The sequence below is a fragment of the Taurulus bubalis genome (assembly GCF_910589615.1).
Source record: "Taurulus bubalis genome assembly, chromosome: 8".
NCBI lineage: Eukaryota > Metazoa > Chordata > Actinopteri > Perciformes > Cottidae > Taurulus > Taurulus bubalis.
This window is the reverse complement of record NC_136596.1, coordinates 17832251-17849887: the sequence shown is the minus strand read 5'-3', so window position 1 is coordinate 17849887 and position 17637 is coordinate 17832251. Positions and strand designations below refer to the sequence as shown.

General features: G+C 44.6%; 1 protein-coding gene across 1 annotated transcript in view; it reads left to right on the top strand.

Annotated features, from left to right (window-relative positions):
- fbrsl1 (fibrosin-like 1) overlaps window positions 1-17637 on the top strand; it is a gene marked incomplete at its 5' end in the record, with an annotated part of 266408 nt that overhangs the window by 222522 nt on the left and 26249 nt on the right. The window contains one exon of the mRNA XM_079222167.1: window positions 9592-9640. Within this exon, the coding sequence (XP_079078293.1) occupies window positions 9592-9640 (49 nt within the window). The remainder of the gene's footprint in view (window positions 1-9591; window positions 9641-17637) is intronic.

Sequence of the window (17637 nt, the reverse complement as noted above, 5' to 3'; positions counted from 1 at the left end):
ACAGGTGTTATGTTATTATCAGAGATAACAGATGGTGGGTTTACACAGAGTTCACTAGGGCTCATAAACGCAGAAAAGCTCACCGAATAGACAATTACACATTACGATGGTATTATTGTGTAATTACTGGAAATGCAGTTTGCTGTGAGTGCTCAATAATGAGCTGAATTCTAATATATCTGACCTCCACTAAATAATTGACAGGCTGTCATCATTCTGTCTAGTCACAGTTATCGTATATGTCCATGCAATAAATAACTATTTCCCATACAGTTTCAGTAGTGACTGACCATTGTAATTGAAATCGACCACTAACATGGCCGTTGTCAAGGTCAGGTCACAGTGTGGTGTGTGAGAATGATGTTACACAGTAAGTGTGAAGTCTAAAGCCATAAGCTCTCTCACAAGGTCTCTGCAGTTGTCGCGTTGGCGTTAAACTAGCTTGTGCTGGACTCCCTTGAGGTACGCAGTTAACTCAGCACCCCCCTCCATCACCTACTCTCTTACAGAGCAAAGCTCCCGGCATGTCCCACTGATATGTCATCATGGTTATTTATACACTCCCACCCACCCCACAGTAAGTCCCACATCTGGACTGTCAGTGACAGATGACAGAAGCGCTCAAGCGCTCTGCCATGTCATGAAAGAAAGGTATGTGTGTGCGGGGGGGACGGGGGGGGGTCATCGCTCAGATTAGAGTGAAAACCCTGTCGCAAAAAGAAATAAAGATGTCAATGAAAAGACAACATCAAAGTGAAACTGCGATGAAGCAGTAGTCATACTGTGGGCTGCTAGGGTCCACATTCTATATTACATTTTTGCTGTAACCTCAGACCACAACACACTGAACAGAACAGACCTCAACAGCAGCTTATATATAGCAAGAAGCAAATACTACAACAAATATGTCTCTTTTCTTCCAGTAGCAATCTCACCTCTCTGTGTTTAGTAATGAAATGAAAGTCGGTCTGTTGTAAACAGTACCTTACACTGAAAACAGTGACCCCACCCAACAACCACCACTGTCAGTCTCCCCCTTTTTATAAGCGCAGCTGAGCGGTGGAGGTATTTCTAAAGGTGGCAGCCTGGGCGTTAGGTGTCCTGTCCAACCCTGCAGTAAGGCCTCAGGGGGTAGCTTTGGTTAAAGCTGCCAGAAACCTGAGTCCTGATGTCTGCATCAAAAGTAAATTCCACTTAACGTGCCACATCCCTTTCCAACATGACCTGGGGGCTTTGGAGGTCTGAGGCTCCTTTATATAGTGCATACCATGTTTGTTTGTGCTAGCAGGGTGGATAGTGTGGCTTAAAGTGGCAGTGGGATGGTAATGTGAGACCAATGGGACATTTCCCTGCCCCATTTCCAGTTTTCCACTCCCCCACTTGCCACCTCCCCAACTTCCCCTTCATTCCTTTTCCAGGACAAGTGGCTGTATTGATCCTGATAGCCTGACCGACTTTCTCTGTTGCAGCAGACATATGAGCAAGATGGCGAGATGAATTCCTACATTTCGTTCAACTCATTTCAGCTGCTGTTGTAGTTTAGGAGAGATACTGTTACTAAACCAGCATCAACAACTTCACACCCCCCATCGCACAGATAAACTGAGCTCAGCAGAGAGCAAAGCTGAAAGGTCAGGGGTCACGGGCATCAAGTGTGTGTACGGTGTAGGATTTAGGAGGCTGTTAGATGCAGAATGACTGGTGTGGAGGCTAGTGTGTGGATCCCCCATAGCTTTCTTAGCCCACTGCTATTAAAACAATATTTATTTGTGTTAGAGGGGAGGTGATTCATATTACTGAAAATCACTGGCATGAGATGGGTGAGATCTGCCTCTTGCTGCACATTTTTTCCTCTCATTAAAGGTGTCCGTGCCCAGAGGAGCAAACCAATGCCGACCACACGTTTCCATGTTGTGCCAGCTCTGCCTTCTCTTCTCTTTGTGTGCTGTCTTTCACTGCAGAAGAAATTCAGTGTGTGTGGGTTGAGGCAAGGGAAACGGTCACAGCTTTTTATCGCTGCATTATTTAAGATTCTGCCGAGTTTAGTTTTTTTTCCCCCCCTCTTAGCAAATTCATCCAAGTCAAAAGCGCAGTACAATCTGAAGAGAGGAAGAAAGGAAGAATGTAACTTGTGTAGCCTGAGGTGGGTCATGACTCACCTAGACATTGTTCAGATGGAGTGAAAAAAACAACAAGTTCAATAGGACTTTCTATAGAGCTGTGCTTAAAGCCACCTTTCTCTTAACAAGCTGCAGTGAGAGGTGGTTTGCCTACCAAGCTTGCCTGCAGCTCTCCGCAGGGCGATTATGTCACGACGGGCCAGTCAGAATGATGTGTATCTCTCTGTTAGAAGGCAGCTCTACTGCAGGAATGGCTCTGACTAGGAATATTATTATTATCTCCAGGATCCTCTCCACAGCAACAACGGTGCCGCATTTTGAGAGCTCTGGAGAAAGCTGTTTTTGAAATAATCTGCCTGCCTGTTATCCTGCCTCTCAGACAATAACATCCAGAAAGGCTTTTTTACTTTCCGCCACCCACACTGACAATGGGGTAAAGGCTTTATAACAAAAGGATGATGTGGATATGGGGACAGTGAGTTTCCGTGACCCGTCCTATCATACCTCTTCACAGCGGCCCCGAGGGAGCCGGGATTTGGTTGTGGCTGTTGACCAGCCAATCAGGGAGCAGTGAGTCGTGTCTTAAAGGGCTATCTGCCATCTCAGCTGCCAAGAAGCCTGGAGAGCTAGGAGAAGCCACCGGAGCTCTGATCTATATCAGGGCCAGAGAGTAATGACGAACAGCCCCCTGATTCCACCGGGAGATTACCTACCGTTCTTATCGCTGCTAGCACACATTTTGACATTAAAAAGGAAAGGGGGCCACGCCCTTTCCATAGTCAGCTGTGTTGTACCAAACAGAGCTACTGCTATCTCCTGCTTTTGTTTTTGCCATTGCCTTTATCTTGCTGTCTTTCTCTCTCCTTCCCCATTTCCATGGTCTCAAACAGGACTTAATCATAGTACAATGGCTGTGCTACACCGACCCTTATCTCACCCTAAAAGGAATACTACTAACTCCCTCTCCTGGTGCCCCACTTATTCCCCGAAGCCTGACAAGGGAGAGGAGCCACGCATGCTATTAAACCACTGAACTTGAATCAGGTGTTGCATTAATTGAGTTAAATGGATTGCGATGGTTGAGATGATTTGTCTGTCGGCTTTTATTGCCGCAATTTAGACTGTGCCTCATTGCATTATGCCACTTAATGAGAGCCCTTCGCAGGCATTTTGTCTCTTCTGGTATTAACATGCTCAGGTTCACTTCACAGGAGAAAGTGGACATTAGCTAGCCCTAATTTTCTGCAAATTCTAGTCAATAATCAACTGAAAGCAGTTCCTCTGCATTTGTCACGGACATTTTATAAATCTATACCTGTCTTATTTTTTACTCTGTAATCTGTGGGGCTGCAATTGTGATTTGTGACCTCGTCCATCTTTTTACCCCGCAACCAGCCCTGCTCTATGTTTCATCCCAGGCCTTTGCAGGGAGTTTGAGCAGATCTGGATATTCTCTCTGGTGAAATATACCTTGTCCTTTTTCCTTCATTTCTCCTTATCTGGTTAGTGCTGGCTGTGAGCCTGCTGAGGCGTTGATTTGTGACCCTCTCTATCTGCAGCGGCGAGAGGCTTTAATGCAATGCATGCCTCTGCCCTTCTCCCTACTGATGAAACAGGCCCCTGCATTCCCCTGATAGACTGCTAATTTGTATACTAAACTGACAGGCAGTCGTGATAAGGGCTAGCAACTGCTGCACAGACAGGGGAGGGAGAGAGGGAGGAGGAGGAGGAGGAGGAGGAGGAGGAGGAGTGGTGGTGCGGGGTGCGGTAAGCGAGACGAAGGGTAATATTTTACACAAAGCTCAAGCCCCCCTGCTCCTCTCTCGGTATTCATTTCCCTACGTCTGTTGCTAGGGGAGAGGGAGCAAGAGTCGTCAGCCCTGGCCCTCTGTCGTACACACACGCACACACGTGTTATACGTGCCTATGAAAATGGCACTCGGTCTAAGTGAGGTTTGTGTGTTTTTTGTGTGTGTGCAAGGGGAGACCACTCCATTCTACACGGTCACCATGGAATTCATTATCATCTTAATGATGCTCCAGTTGAGACGAGTATCTGTTGGTTGACAGTTGCGTGGGAGGTTTCTTCTCTCTTTTCTGTTCACGCTGTATATGCCATCACGCTCACTGGGGGTTTGCAGTCTTGCTGGCCTACACCTGTTCTGACAAGCAGGCGGTGGCGGCAGCGGGTGGGAATTGGAGGTAAGGTAGATGGTGCCTGTTCCCTGCTCTGGGAATGCGTAGCACTGCTGCGGCTTATAATAAACGACCGCTCGGGAGGTCATTACGTTTTTGTAACGGCGTGAGGACAAATGCAGGGGGGATAATTAATTTGGTGTCTCCTGTTGAAGCCTCAGAAGCCGTAGGCCCACTGTGCGACGTCTAATGCTGTATCTATTGTTAAAGTAGCATTAGCGGGTGTCTGGGGTGAAAGGCCGAGAGGGGCCTGAGTGGGTGCTGATAGAAGTGTTTATCAAAGCACCAAGCTACTCCCACATGAGCAGAGAAAACCAGGCCCCTGCTGGGGTTTGACTGATAGGTGTTTTTACCATATCAGTACTGATAAACTCAGTTGTGTCAGTGTTCAAGATCATTGTGTGACCTTTTTATACACAGAAAACAAACATACTTAATCACTTAAAATCCGAACTTCACATTAGAATCTTTCAGGTATTTCCTTAAGACAACCATTGTAGCTTTGGTCAATGAGATTTTTGCTTTAACAAAAAGTACAGTCCTAAAAAGAAAGGGAACTAAGGACTTGAGGTGACAGTAAATGGACAATTGAAAGAAAGGGCAGTGAAGGAGGAAGCTGACAGTGATGAAGTGACCAAGCTGGAAAGTAAATTAACAGTGTGTGTGTGTGTGTGTGTGTGTGTGTGTGTGTGTGTGTGTGCGTGTGTGTGTGTGTGCGTGTGCGTGTGTGTGCATGTAGGTGCATGTAGGTGGGTGGTGTGTTGAGTGTGAATCCATGGACAGACAGGTTTGGCTTGGGTAATTGACAGCCTGATCGTCCATGCCAGAACATGTGCCCTGTTGCCCACTTCCCTTCTTCTCCCTCTCACCCTCTTGGGATTTTTTTTCATACATACTTCTAGCTATGTTACGTTTATTTTCCTCTGCCTGTATTTATAGTGTTGTGATCATCTTTTGCACTGCCCATTAATTTAGTCTTGATATTGAGTTGCACATCTTACAAGAGTTTCCTTTTTCAAGTGAGGGAAATGTCATGCTGAAAATGTGTTGGCTCATATTTGGTTTGTGGTTTATAAGTGTTAAGATTAGCCGCTTTACTGCTTGTCCTACAATAATCTGTCAAGAGCATAGCATGCGCCAAATGACTCAGAACTAAATTGTAATTATAGTCTTTGCAGGCATGAGCCCACAACAAAGCCTACTTACAGGTTTCTTTGTTTTCACGCTACAGCTGTTGTGATAGCGCCAAGGAGGGGAAGGACTGTACCTGCTTTGCTGGGATAAGGAGGGAACGTATTAGGAATTTGGTTTTATTTAGTCTGGGTATACCTCACCTCTGGCTCCAAGATTTCTTCCTGTTTGGAAATAATTTGCTCAGCTCCAAGGAATGCAAGGAATGCAATGGGAGCACTCAGATCAAAGGTAGATGGACGGCCTGGGGATCGTTTGATATAAAGCCGGGGGTTCGCTGGGTGGGGGGTTCTGGGGAGAGAAATTGGTCTCTCAGCAGTCTTTACTAAATGAGGTTAATTGAATCTGGGTAATTGCTGACCTTCCTGTCTCGGTGAAATCACAGCCTTAACTGATCAATGTCTTTCATAAATTAATGCCTGAAGGTCATTCTGTTGATTATAACGCCCTCCCTTGCTGCCTTCATCGCCTCTCTCAGTCGCCCCATTGTGCTTATATTAAGCACGGAAGCATTCTAACACAAAAAAGAAAAAGTGCAATTAAGCTTGTCTCAGATTTTCTAAATTAATTAGCTTGCTGTGTTGTTAAGTAAAAGCGATGTGTACATGGAAAATGTTCATTCCCCCCACCCACCCCCGCTGCTTTGCTGTGACAGCAAATGCATTTTGCCTAGCAGTAAATGTCTCACTTATTGCTCGCAAAGGTTTCTGCCTCTCTGCTCTCCCTCTGCGGCTCTGCTATTATCAAGAGATTTATGCAGCCAATAAGTCATTGGTGTTCAGGGAAGTTGGGGACTTTTTAAAACAAACAGCAGTGTAATTTGTAATTTGGCATTCACTAAATCTGAGAATTATGGTTCTGCATGTGGCTCTTTAGGGAGTTAGCACTCTGATGGTGGGTTTACTGGCCCAGCTCCCTCCCTGGCCTCCCTTCTTTTTCTTTCTCCCCCTCATTCTTTTTACGCCTGCCGAGGAAACGGAAGGATTTCACAGCTGCTGAGAGCTGGGCCCCGGCTGGGCCCTATGACCTCTTTCTTGCTTTTCCCCCCTCCCTCTGTCTCACTCCCTTTTTTCTCCCTCTCTCCAGCAGTCTCTTTCCTAAGGGAGCTCTTGTGTGGCTCAGAGGAAGCTGAATCATAAAGCATGGCTAATGAATAGAATAGGGAAAGAAAGCTGAGGCCTGCTGACGGCCCTCCAGAGAGGAGGCCAGGCCCCTGAAGCCCCAGGCTCAGATAGCAGACGGCCCCCTCAAAGGTCAGGCTTCCTGCGGCCCGCTCCAAGGGCTTTTGGCTCCCAGGCAATGTGGCTTGAATTTACCCCATTATTTTTTTAAATGTTTAAATTTCCCTGTTTCCTTTGGAAAACCTGGCCTTTGCTCCTCTCTTTTTTTTTCTTTGTCTGTCTCTTTTTCTTTTTATATATTTTCCCCTCTGTCTCGTCTTTCCCAGTCTGTTTTTTTATGGCAGTCAGGGTTGCCTCAACAAAGAGAGTGTGAAGAATTTGTTATACATGACCTCTGCACACCGCAACCGCAGGCAGCTCAGACTGCAAGTAGCACAGCCCCGTGAAAAAATGTCAACTTGACCAGCGAAACCCAGAAAGTTCTACAAAAACAACAGCTAGCCAATTCATGGCTCTGCTTTGACATGCCTTTTTAAGAAGTGCTTTTGTAAGCCGGCCTTGTAATTGTGGATTGTACGACTGACTCAGACTTGGCAGGTGCAAAACACAGCTTTAAAACCTAAATATTGGTTGTTGATGTTACTTGGAATATGTTTGGAAAATAAAACGGCTCACTGCACACTCAAAATAGCCAGAGTTGGAATAAGGAGAACTAGGTCGTCTTGGCACTGGCTAAACACAGCGTTTTCTGTTCTCTTTCTCGGGAACATTATGTCTGCGTTGCTCTCTGGATAACCACTCAGTTCATAACAATTGTTTTAACTGTTGTCATGGCATGACCTACCGTGTCTTTTTTTTTTGCTGTTGTGACCCCTTGCCACACTAAGCAAGTCCCTGAGCCAGCTCCCGTGTCCATTTGACAAGCTTCATTTCATTCTGAGCCCATATTTTTCTTCCAGGGCCTCCGGGGCCATGATTCAAGGCTGAGGTTGTGCTGCTGCACTGCTGAGGCTTGGTACTGGAGCGTTTAATGTCGTCCAAAGCTAACAAAGAGCCTGTGTTGTAGCCTGGCGCCCGGTTCTGGGAGACTGAAAGAGGGCAATGCACAACACTCTGTCTTTCCTCTTTAATCTTTCGCCTCGTCTACTGTAAGAGGAAACAGGAAACATCTCCTTTCAGCTGAGTATTTTCCCTCCAATTAAATGTCACACTTACTAAAGAGGTGTTATTGACGTGTTCTGCCATTTGCATCAAGCAATTTAACTTCCTTAAACACGCTGGTTGATAAAACGTACAATATATACTATAGTTTATTAATCTCATACCTGACATGGTAGCAACCACTACAGCAAAAGCTGAGGTTCATTGCTAAAAATGACGCTTTTAAAGAATCTAATGATATCAAACCTAATGTTTGCATTATTCAAATAAATTAAATTATCTGACTCTGAGAACAAATATATTATCAGCAACTGACTTGTTATTGTTATTTGTCACCATTATTTATTTACCTCCTGTGTAGCCAATATCTCCTTAGTTATCAACAGATCAGTTTGGGGTGTTTTTTCATGTTTTTTGTAACTGTTGCATCCTGCTTTGTTGTCTTCCATTATGGCTTGTATCTGTATTTTATATGGCTGCTTTGTGATTAAAGCGAATTGTTGAGAGAATCAGACAGACAAACACGGTGGAGAAAAGTTACACAGTGGCAGTGAAGAATAAATTGGGAGGTCTTGGAAAGAAGAGGACGTCCTCAAAACACTTGTGAAGAACTAACACGGATGCCAAGGACAGCCATCTGTGTTTACAAAATGATTTGCTTTCTCTTTTTGTCTCTGTCGCTCTTGCACTCACTCTGATTCACTGTTCATTCTTTACATATGCTCCCTTTGTGCCGCATAAAACACAAGCATGGCAGTTAAGGACACTCGGGCCCTTTGGGCAGAACATATGTTCAGCTCTTGCAGCTTATGTGTGCAGAACCCAGATGAGAGGCAAGCAAAGCAAAGGGAAATCTTGGCTTTAAACAAAACCCCTCTATGGGCTGATATTACAGGCTGAGGCAGGTTTTCTTTGTTAATATTATTAAGCGCACAGATTTTTTGCTACGGTATTTTTGCACAATACCAGGTTTTGTATGGATTTACTGCTTGGTCATATTGTTTAAACATGTCCCATCTAGCCAGTGAACATGTGTAAAATGTATGGTGTGTTTTGATTTAGGTGGTGCTTGCCAGAATCTACATATCCATCTAAAGCAAAGAGAAAAATGCCGAGCAGTGTTTAGTCTAGAAGGCTCCACTATCACTTCTTAGTGAAATGCTTTTCTCCCTCAAGTAACTCAACCTCAATTTTTACAACAAGGTTTCCCAAATGAGTAACAACTGTTTTTAACCCTACAAATGATCATATTATTTACCTATAATCTGTTTACTTCCAGTATGTGCAAATATTATCTTTAATACTAAAATTGTGAAATGAGGATTTTGCTTGTGAGATTATACCACATTCTATTCATGAGATTCCATTCAAAGATATCGCAGAACAAAATGTGATTTCTGAGCAGCAGTGTGTGTGTGTAGGAGCCTTTGTGCTCTGATGCTGCATAGCCACCTTACTGACTTCCTCTGTCTTTGACAGCATTTCTTTTGAGGGTTTTCAGGTGGCACAACAGTGCCACCTAATGTTGCCTTGACAGGAAAACGCCAGACAGGGACCATCAGGTAGAGAGGGAGCTTTTCTCGTTGGCTGATTGGAGTATTTTAATTGACTGCATAAAGCTGTAGTGGCAGCTGGATTTTTCCTCCAGGCATTAGTGGGCACATTTGCGACTGAATTGGCCTTTTACCCGACAGACAAAATGTATGTCAGTGCTTGCATTACTTTTGATGAATTATGTCAGTTTCTTTTTTTTTTTATTGTATTGACAAATCCACTCAAGGTCTCCCTTCTTGTTTTTCCAGGTGTCTGATGTAGGATCGGAGAAGCTGTTTTCCCCCACCACACCCAAAGGTAAGAGCCAGCTCTGTTTTCTCTATATCGGTCTACCCTGTTCTGCCTCATTCATACTCATAACAACAAATGGGTTTTTGCGAATGAGTCCAAATCTCCTCCACTCTAATCCTATAGCTCCCATTCAAATTTAAATGTCAGCAGACATAAACAAGGTCTGGTGACTACATATGCATACATTTTTGCCTGAGCGCAGAGTGGTGTTTGCTGGACGACCCCGCCAAAGGCTTAGCCCTCCTACATATTGGTTCATTAGAGGGGATTTAGAGCCTCCCTGCCACATGCTCCCACAAATGGGAACTTCCCTCAGGCAATACAAGCTCTCTGACAGCAGGCCTGGACCATAATAGATGCCAAAGGAAAGAGAGAGAACGAGCTTTGTCAGCCCCCCAGACAACACAAACTCTGCATTGTGTTTTAAAATGTGCACATATATGGATTATAAAGATTTAGCATTTCTATATTCATGCATGATCTCAAATGAATTTGTGCGTATGTGTGTCCGACCACATACATGTGTTGATGTATATACCATGTGGGTATAGAATATCTGCACCTCCAAATGCAATGATGCTAGCCAGGTCAGAGCAGGTGGAAAGGTGTCAAGTTGTGGATGCAGGGAGGCGGGGAAGGGAGGAGAAGAGCGATCAGTCTACTAGTGACAGATAGCAGCATGCAGACCACGTCCCCCCAGGGCAGGAAGCAGGGCCATTAACACAGGCAGAGGGTGAATAAGGTGGAAGTGCAGTACAGTGTAAACTGAGGCTATATGAGCAGAGTTTGGGACGACAGACTGGGAAAATAGATCAGCTTGCCTTCAAAATGTCATCATAATACACATAAAGTTTGTGTAAACTGGGATGTCACAGAGACATATTTTACTCTTGCTTACTGCTTTCTCTATTTGCTCAATATTTGTCGAATTATTTTATGCCTGAAGGTCATTCTGTTGATTATAACGAGCATCAATATACCTCTGGCATTTTGGTAACAACAAATTAGAAGTCTTTGTTTACCTTCATTTTATTCATCTCCACATCAGAACATCCACTGTGAAAGCTACATTTCCTTTAAATAGCATATGAAGGTGTTGCCTGGTTTAGCCCAATAGTTTAGACCGCTAAGTGGAAAAGCATGGCTGATAAGGAAGAGAGAAAGCAGGCCTGTCGGCCGTGTGATGTAAATGACCTGTGACCAGCGTCGGCCTCGTGAAACCAGCGTTCACAATGACAATGACTTCCAGACTTGCATGGTTTACAAAACAACTAGGCCGCGTCCAAAACCATCTATTCTCCACCAGGCTGCTGGACTACTGCTGCTGTCAGCTGTCAGGATGTTGACTTATTTTCCCTGCATGCCCGTACAGAACATGGCCGCATGTAAACTCTGCTGTGAAGAACCGCTAGTACAGTCACATACACAGCCATTGTCTTTTACAAACACTCAAACACCCCATCCATGTCAGGTGGCAAACGGAGGGCTCTGTAGATCTTGCTAATGTGCACACGAGGATTAGGACTCTGGAATTACATCCAGACAATCCAATCAGTCTCTCAGGAGTCTCTCCTGATTGTCACACAGATCAACCAGATCCTGTTTGGGTAATGTGGAAGAAGGGCACCAGATTAGAATTAGGGATTAGAAAGGGTGAGGCAGAAAATAAATAAACAGTTTGATGAAGTGATTTGGTGACGATGTTATCACGCTACAATGGCAGAGCTGCCCCCAGCCGGCGCTTTTCTTCCATTCTAATGTTGTTTTGAGCTGTAATGGATTCTAGGACAGTGTTTGTTTTTGGCCTAAACTGGGTTGTGTGTGTGTGTGTGTGTGTGTGTGTGTGTGTGTGTGTGTGTGTGTGTGTGTGTGTGTGTGTGTGTGTGTGTGTGTGTGTGCGTGTGTGCGTGTGTGCGTGCGCGTAATACAAAGCAGCCCACAGGCTGTTTTCCTCTGGTTTAGAATGCAGCGTATGTGTCCCATTACCGGTCTCGCTCATGGTCCTGTGGGACCAATGAAAAGCCAGCTTTCCTCTGATCACCAGGCCTGTCGAGCTGTTGGCTTGGAGACACGCACACATGCACACACACAAATCATGGCACACATAAATATATAATGCTGTGATGATGTTTGGCTTGTACATTTCTCTAGGTAATGAGTGTTATTTCATTCAACTCTTCCTTGCCTTTCAACATTGCGCTCCTTTCTGAACTTTATTTTTGTGAGCAGTTACGGGTACAAACAGTTGAGGTTAAGTCCAAATTGCACACAGGCCCACAGTCTGTCATGTTAATGAAACGGTTCAGGGTTAATAGAGGAGAGGAAAGACCAACATAGTAATCAGCGAAGGCAGAGCGCTGTAATTATGCACACAGAACATGGTTTTGGGTAAAACCCAGACACCATTGCCTTCTTTCTCTCATATTTACTTTTCGTCATCTCTCCTTCGCAAAGCTAACAGTACAGATAAAACAAGCAAATGTAATCTGTAATAACACAGCACACACTGTGCAGTTCTCTTTGGATGTTGTTACCCAAGAGCTAGGACACGTTCTGCTGAATGTCTGTCTGTCTGTGTTGGTGCTTTAGAGGTAGGAAGGTGCAGCAAAAGGCAAGTATTATCTAACAGTTATTGTTTTTTGTTTATTTCCCATCTTAAACCTCCTGCAAATATTGATTTCTTGGAGGATGGCATGTTTAAGTAAAAGCGCTATGAAGACTTGCGCTGCACTCAGGGCTACTCTTATTGAATTGCAGCGCAGAGTTTACTGTTATCACTTGCTTGAAGGCGAATGAGAAGCTAAATGCAGCTGCTGAGCATGTCCAGGGCACCTCCACAGAGCACAGATAAACACTTCCCTGGTAGGCCTTCATGTAACATTTCACAATGCTGTGCCTATGGAAGTGGTGGGGAGTTATCACCTAGCTGTCAGCAGCTAGAAATATCTGAGAAGAACGCTTTGGAATCTTCTGTGACTATGTTGAATGTTGTATCTGTGGTTTCCTGCCCCTATGTACTCGCTAAGGTCCTGCTGTGCTAGCTTGGCGCTACCTGCTACGGTGCGAGGGTTAACCTGTGTGGTGTGCGGTCCATCAGACAAACCTGGGGCATCTTGGGATAGCAGGAGCAAGATTGGTAGAAAACCCATTTCTGAAGTGGATTTGTGCCCTTGTAATCCTGATTAATTTTGACCCGTTGTGCTCATTTTAAACAGAGCATTACAGTAAGCGTGAACACAGCAAGCTCCGGGGCGAAACCAGGAGCTTAGCGGCTTTGGGAGGCTTAGCTGCAGATGGCATTTTAAGCCGGACTTAATAAATTGTTTCCATTAAACTTACCGGCCCACACATACTGGATTAGACCAGAGGAACAAAGGAAGGAGAGAGCGTGCAGACGAAGAAGAGGAAAAAAAGCACACGCACAACTGCCATCATGCACATCTGACTCTGTTAACATCTCTCTGAGGCCACATGAAAGGTGAAGACGAGGTTAGTGTGGTGTTCAGGGACATAGAAGCTTTTGGACATGAATGCAAAATCCACTCACTTTAGATCTCTTGCTCGTCAGGGATGTTGGACCAATTTGCCTAATTGACACAGAAGTAAACAAACAAAAAAGATGCATAAACCATTTAGCTTGGCAGTGGATTTAGGGCTTATCCTCTAACTGTTTATATATAAACACATTACCAATGCTGTAGCTTAAGGATTTAGGATCTGCCCATACTGCCCTTGTTTTTTTTTTTCCTTTGGAGCCCTTTTACTCATATATCAATCTTCTATTGTAGGAAATCAATTCCTTATGGTTGAAGCCCGCCTCTCCCCTCTCCTATCCCAAGCCCGCCTCCGTCGTACCTCCCTCCCCCATCGGCTCATGGCTTGCTCCCTAAGCTCTCATTATGTGCTACACAGTCCAGGGTCCCCGTGTCGAATCGCTAATCAACCACCCTGTCTGCAGGCCTGCTTTCTCAATAGGTGCTGAGTGGCCTTTGTTCCCCCACTACTGTTTGCTGCATGTCAATAAAATAGCAATGGCCTCCTCCTCCTCTTAGTTACCTGGGCCAGCCATAGCTGCGGGCCTGCTCCTGCAGTACAAGCTTACAGGAAAATGAAACACAGTCCCACCTGCTGGATTCTGAATGCTAGAGATTGGGGGAAGGATGGTGATTTGAAAAGGAGCGGCAAGGTCAGGGGCAGAGGGGATTGAGGGCATCTCAGCCAGGGTGAAGTAAATGAGAGAGCATGTTTGTATTCGACTGGGCAGCTCTCCTCTGGCCAGGTCAGTGTAATGTATCACTAACCTCGGCAGCCGGCCTGACTGTGTGCAGCCTCTCACCCATTAAATAATGAATGGAGGTTGACCCTCTGACCAACTAATCAGCTTTTCGCCGCCGTTGAATCAGGATTGAGTGGAGGTAGATGGAGAATGTGTCTGGCTGTCTGGCTAGCTGGCTAGCGGGCAGGCTAGATGACTGGATTGTAGACATGTTGATGGAAAAACACAAGGGCTGCAAGGGCTTCCCATAGCCAATTTAGCAAAAGCTCTTATTGAAAGTAGGTATCACTGCTGTGGAATCTAAGCCTGGTGAAGTTCGCCTCCAGTACCGACAATGATGTTATCAAGAAGACCAATGTTCCTGTATTGACCTAACACTTATGATCAAGCTCTGGTGTTTTTGAGGTTTGGGCTTGTAAGTTACAGTTTTATATAATGTGCAAAAGAAAGCTGAAGGTTAGTAGTTTTATGCATAAAATAAACCGTCACTCTTGCTTCTAACACCAGCTCACTTGTTACTGAGCTTGAACAGCAGCTTGTATATTCCCCATATTTGATTTGAATATTAAAATCAGTTCAGGTTAAATCTCCTCGTAGAATACAGAGAGCAGATGGGTTAGCTAACACTCTCCGTTCAGGGAGAGAAAATACTTGTGAGAAATTGGAGAAAACCAAAGAATATGACTTGTTTCTTTATTAATCTCTGGGTTATTACTTCTCACAGACATAGGACAGTTTATGAGCTGGGTGATTTGTTTTGGGAGAAAGGGGCTGATATTAATGCTCCCTTTATTGATAGTGCTAATGCTGTTTGTGCAGCCATCCCTGTCGGAAAGATGAAAATAAATAGGGGGAGCTTGGCGGAGATAAGACACGTGTTTAATTATTAATTGAGCCATTACTGACAGAGATTGCCTTTTTTGATTTAAAGCAGGAAGGCCTGCTTCAGGGATAGAAAAAGCAATTACAGAATTCCCAGCTTGCACCGCCGCTGCCCATCGTTTCAGCATCCACTGCAAGAGAGGAGTGAAAGGAGACAAAACACTTCCACACACACATACACTCACACACATCCATTTGCACTGCGGTGTTTCATAAATTATTTTAATTCTTCAATATTTATAGCGTTTTAAATTACGATTACAATGTCATGTACTATTTATGTAGCTCAGAGTGGCAGGCAGTCAGATGGAGCAAGCCACATTACCCACAATCCCTGGCACCTTGAAAAGCTGACTGAAGGGAATTGTTTTGTTTTATATGATTTAAGATGTGATGTCAAACTGCACTAGCTCTTACAAGCCGCTTGTTTTCAAAGACACTCCTGATTTTCTATGCACTGCAATTAGCTGGCTTGTAAAATCAGTGCTGATATGTCATGCTATCCCTGGGTGCACTCATGGGCCCCTGTAGAGCACTATTATATCCATTAGAAAAGCAACTGCTCTGTGCCGAGAGCCCAGTGTGCATGAAATATTAACTTAGCCCCTGTTTAGAGTATTGGGTCACTGCAGATTGAGCTTTAATCATGAAACAAAAACTCTGCTAGATAGTCGATGTATTTCTTGTCTGTGTTGGCCATTACATGTCAGAACGCTTGACACCTGTCAGTCAGTCCTATCGGTGCCTGTCATCTGTCAGCAAGCCCGTGGGTGGTGATCAGCTATTGTGACAGAAAATGGGAGTCACATTGAAGGCTGTGTGATTAGGCTTCATTGTGTGACTCTGTGTTCATTGACTGAATATGGATTCAGCTTTAGCTGTGGAGAGGGAGCAATTACAGAATCACTACAGGCCATGAGGGAGTTTTAGGATAAGTTATCCGGGGCATGACCAGCATTTTGGCTGCTGCACTTTCCCTATACAGCTTGAGTGTATAAGGACTGGGGTGTGACATCTCTGGACTGTGCTTCCCATCTTGTTTAAGAACAGGTTGGTATATACAGAGAGCTTCACAGTGTATATGATTAAGTCAAAGTGAATATATTAAATCACTTCAATACTGAGCAGTACTGTGCTGCCTCAAAGCCATCTCCGATACACAATAGAGGCCAATGATCCCTTGAGGCTTTTCAGAGCTTTCTCTTCAGTTCAGGTTAAATGATAGAATGCCAGCTTTCTGCCATCTTGGCCTTTCCATGCACATGATTCCTCTCACCTGCCACACCATCAGCAGCGTTGCACACCATAATAGAAAGAAGCACATGTGAATATATACTGTCGCGTTGACCCAGAGGTAACACTTACACCTCAGTTGACATTTCTATTTGTCCAGCCGACAATTGCAAGCACACAGCCACGAAGAGGAATTTTCAATGTTGAAATCAGGTTACAGGATCACTGGCATTGAGACAAAAGGTTAAGATATGATGAGTTTTTTTGGCTTTGCTCAGTGGGCAAAGCATTGCAGAGAAAACATAATTCAATAAATGAACGTTTTAATCAAAGACATCCCATTGGCAGCAAAGCTGCATGCTGAACCAACCCCTCTTAGCAGCTACTGTGGTCTAGTTTACCTGCTTCACTATGAACCAAGGTCTTAGCTGTGTGAAGCTGAGTGAGGAAATCAGAGGCTCACTAACTAGGGAAAAGCTTTTTGGCAGATAAGCTGCAGCCCCCGCAGTTAGCTAACCAACTTATAAAACACAGGTTGACTCCCATCTTGGCAGGGAAGCACCATTGGCTAAAATGGATGCTGGCTCTCTGTTTGTTTTTTCCTTTAGAGAGGATAAAGGGAAGAATTTAGAAAGGGTAACTCTAGAGAGCAGTAGCTCTCATCACATCTTCTGTCTAATCTTAAGCCTCCTCCCTCTCCTCCTCCAATGCAGCCAGCTGCAGTGTGGAAGCCATTCTTATTGTTTACTTGGAATAATACATGACCAACGTCTTATCACTACTGTCAGGCCTGAAATGTAAAGCGTGTCGCCTGTGATCACTTGAAGGTTTTCTTGTTTTTAATCCTTTATTCTCCAAGCTTGAGTCTTTCTGCCAGCGAGAGTGGGTTTTTCCCCCCCACCCTGCATTTGTTTGAAGATCCCAGTTCCCCACTATGTGCGTTTTAAGCTCATCTGTGTTGAACGGTACAGAACCAATGTTGTTTGCAGATGAGGCTGTAACGCGCATTGACAAAGCCAGATGGTAGGCGATTGTGGCCAAACACGACGCTTGGATGATGTACAATCACTGGCGAGGGGATAGTTGTCAGCCTAGATGGATATTACAAACATGCTTGTAATGGATTGGACATTTTGGGAAGCGTTTCACACAGACTTGTAAAGATGGGAAAGCCATCGCCAGGAACAGAACGGATGTAAAACGCTTCAGATTCCTTGACGGACAAGGACATCCATGTATTAAAAGAATGTGTCAGACATGATTCTTGGGGAAATGGAGGTGGACCCAGGAAGCAAGATCCTAAATCAAACAGACATATCAGCCTATCATATAAAAGTATTTTCCAAGTATTTCCAGATGTGTGGTCCATGTATTTGATCAGTATTTCTGAGCTACATGTCTTTCCAGTGGCAGCATATTAGCATCTATGTTTCTGTCAGTCTCTTATCAAAGCCACTCTGTCTAGAAGCAATATTGCAGGCTTGGACTCGTTTGACAGAGTTGGGTTTGGAGAGGTTTGTCATAGAGCCTTGAACTCAACACATGTTGAAAGCGGTAACTTGACACACACTGCTGAGAAAGGGCTTGTGTTTTGTTCTGTATTTCACTGGGC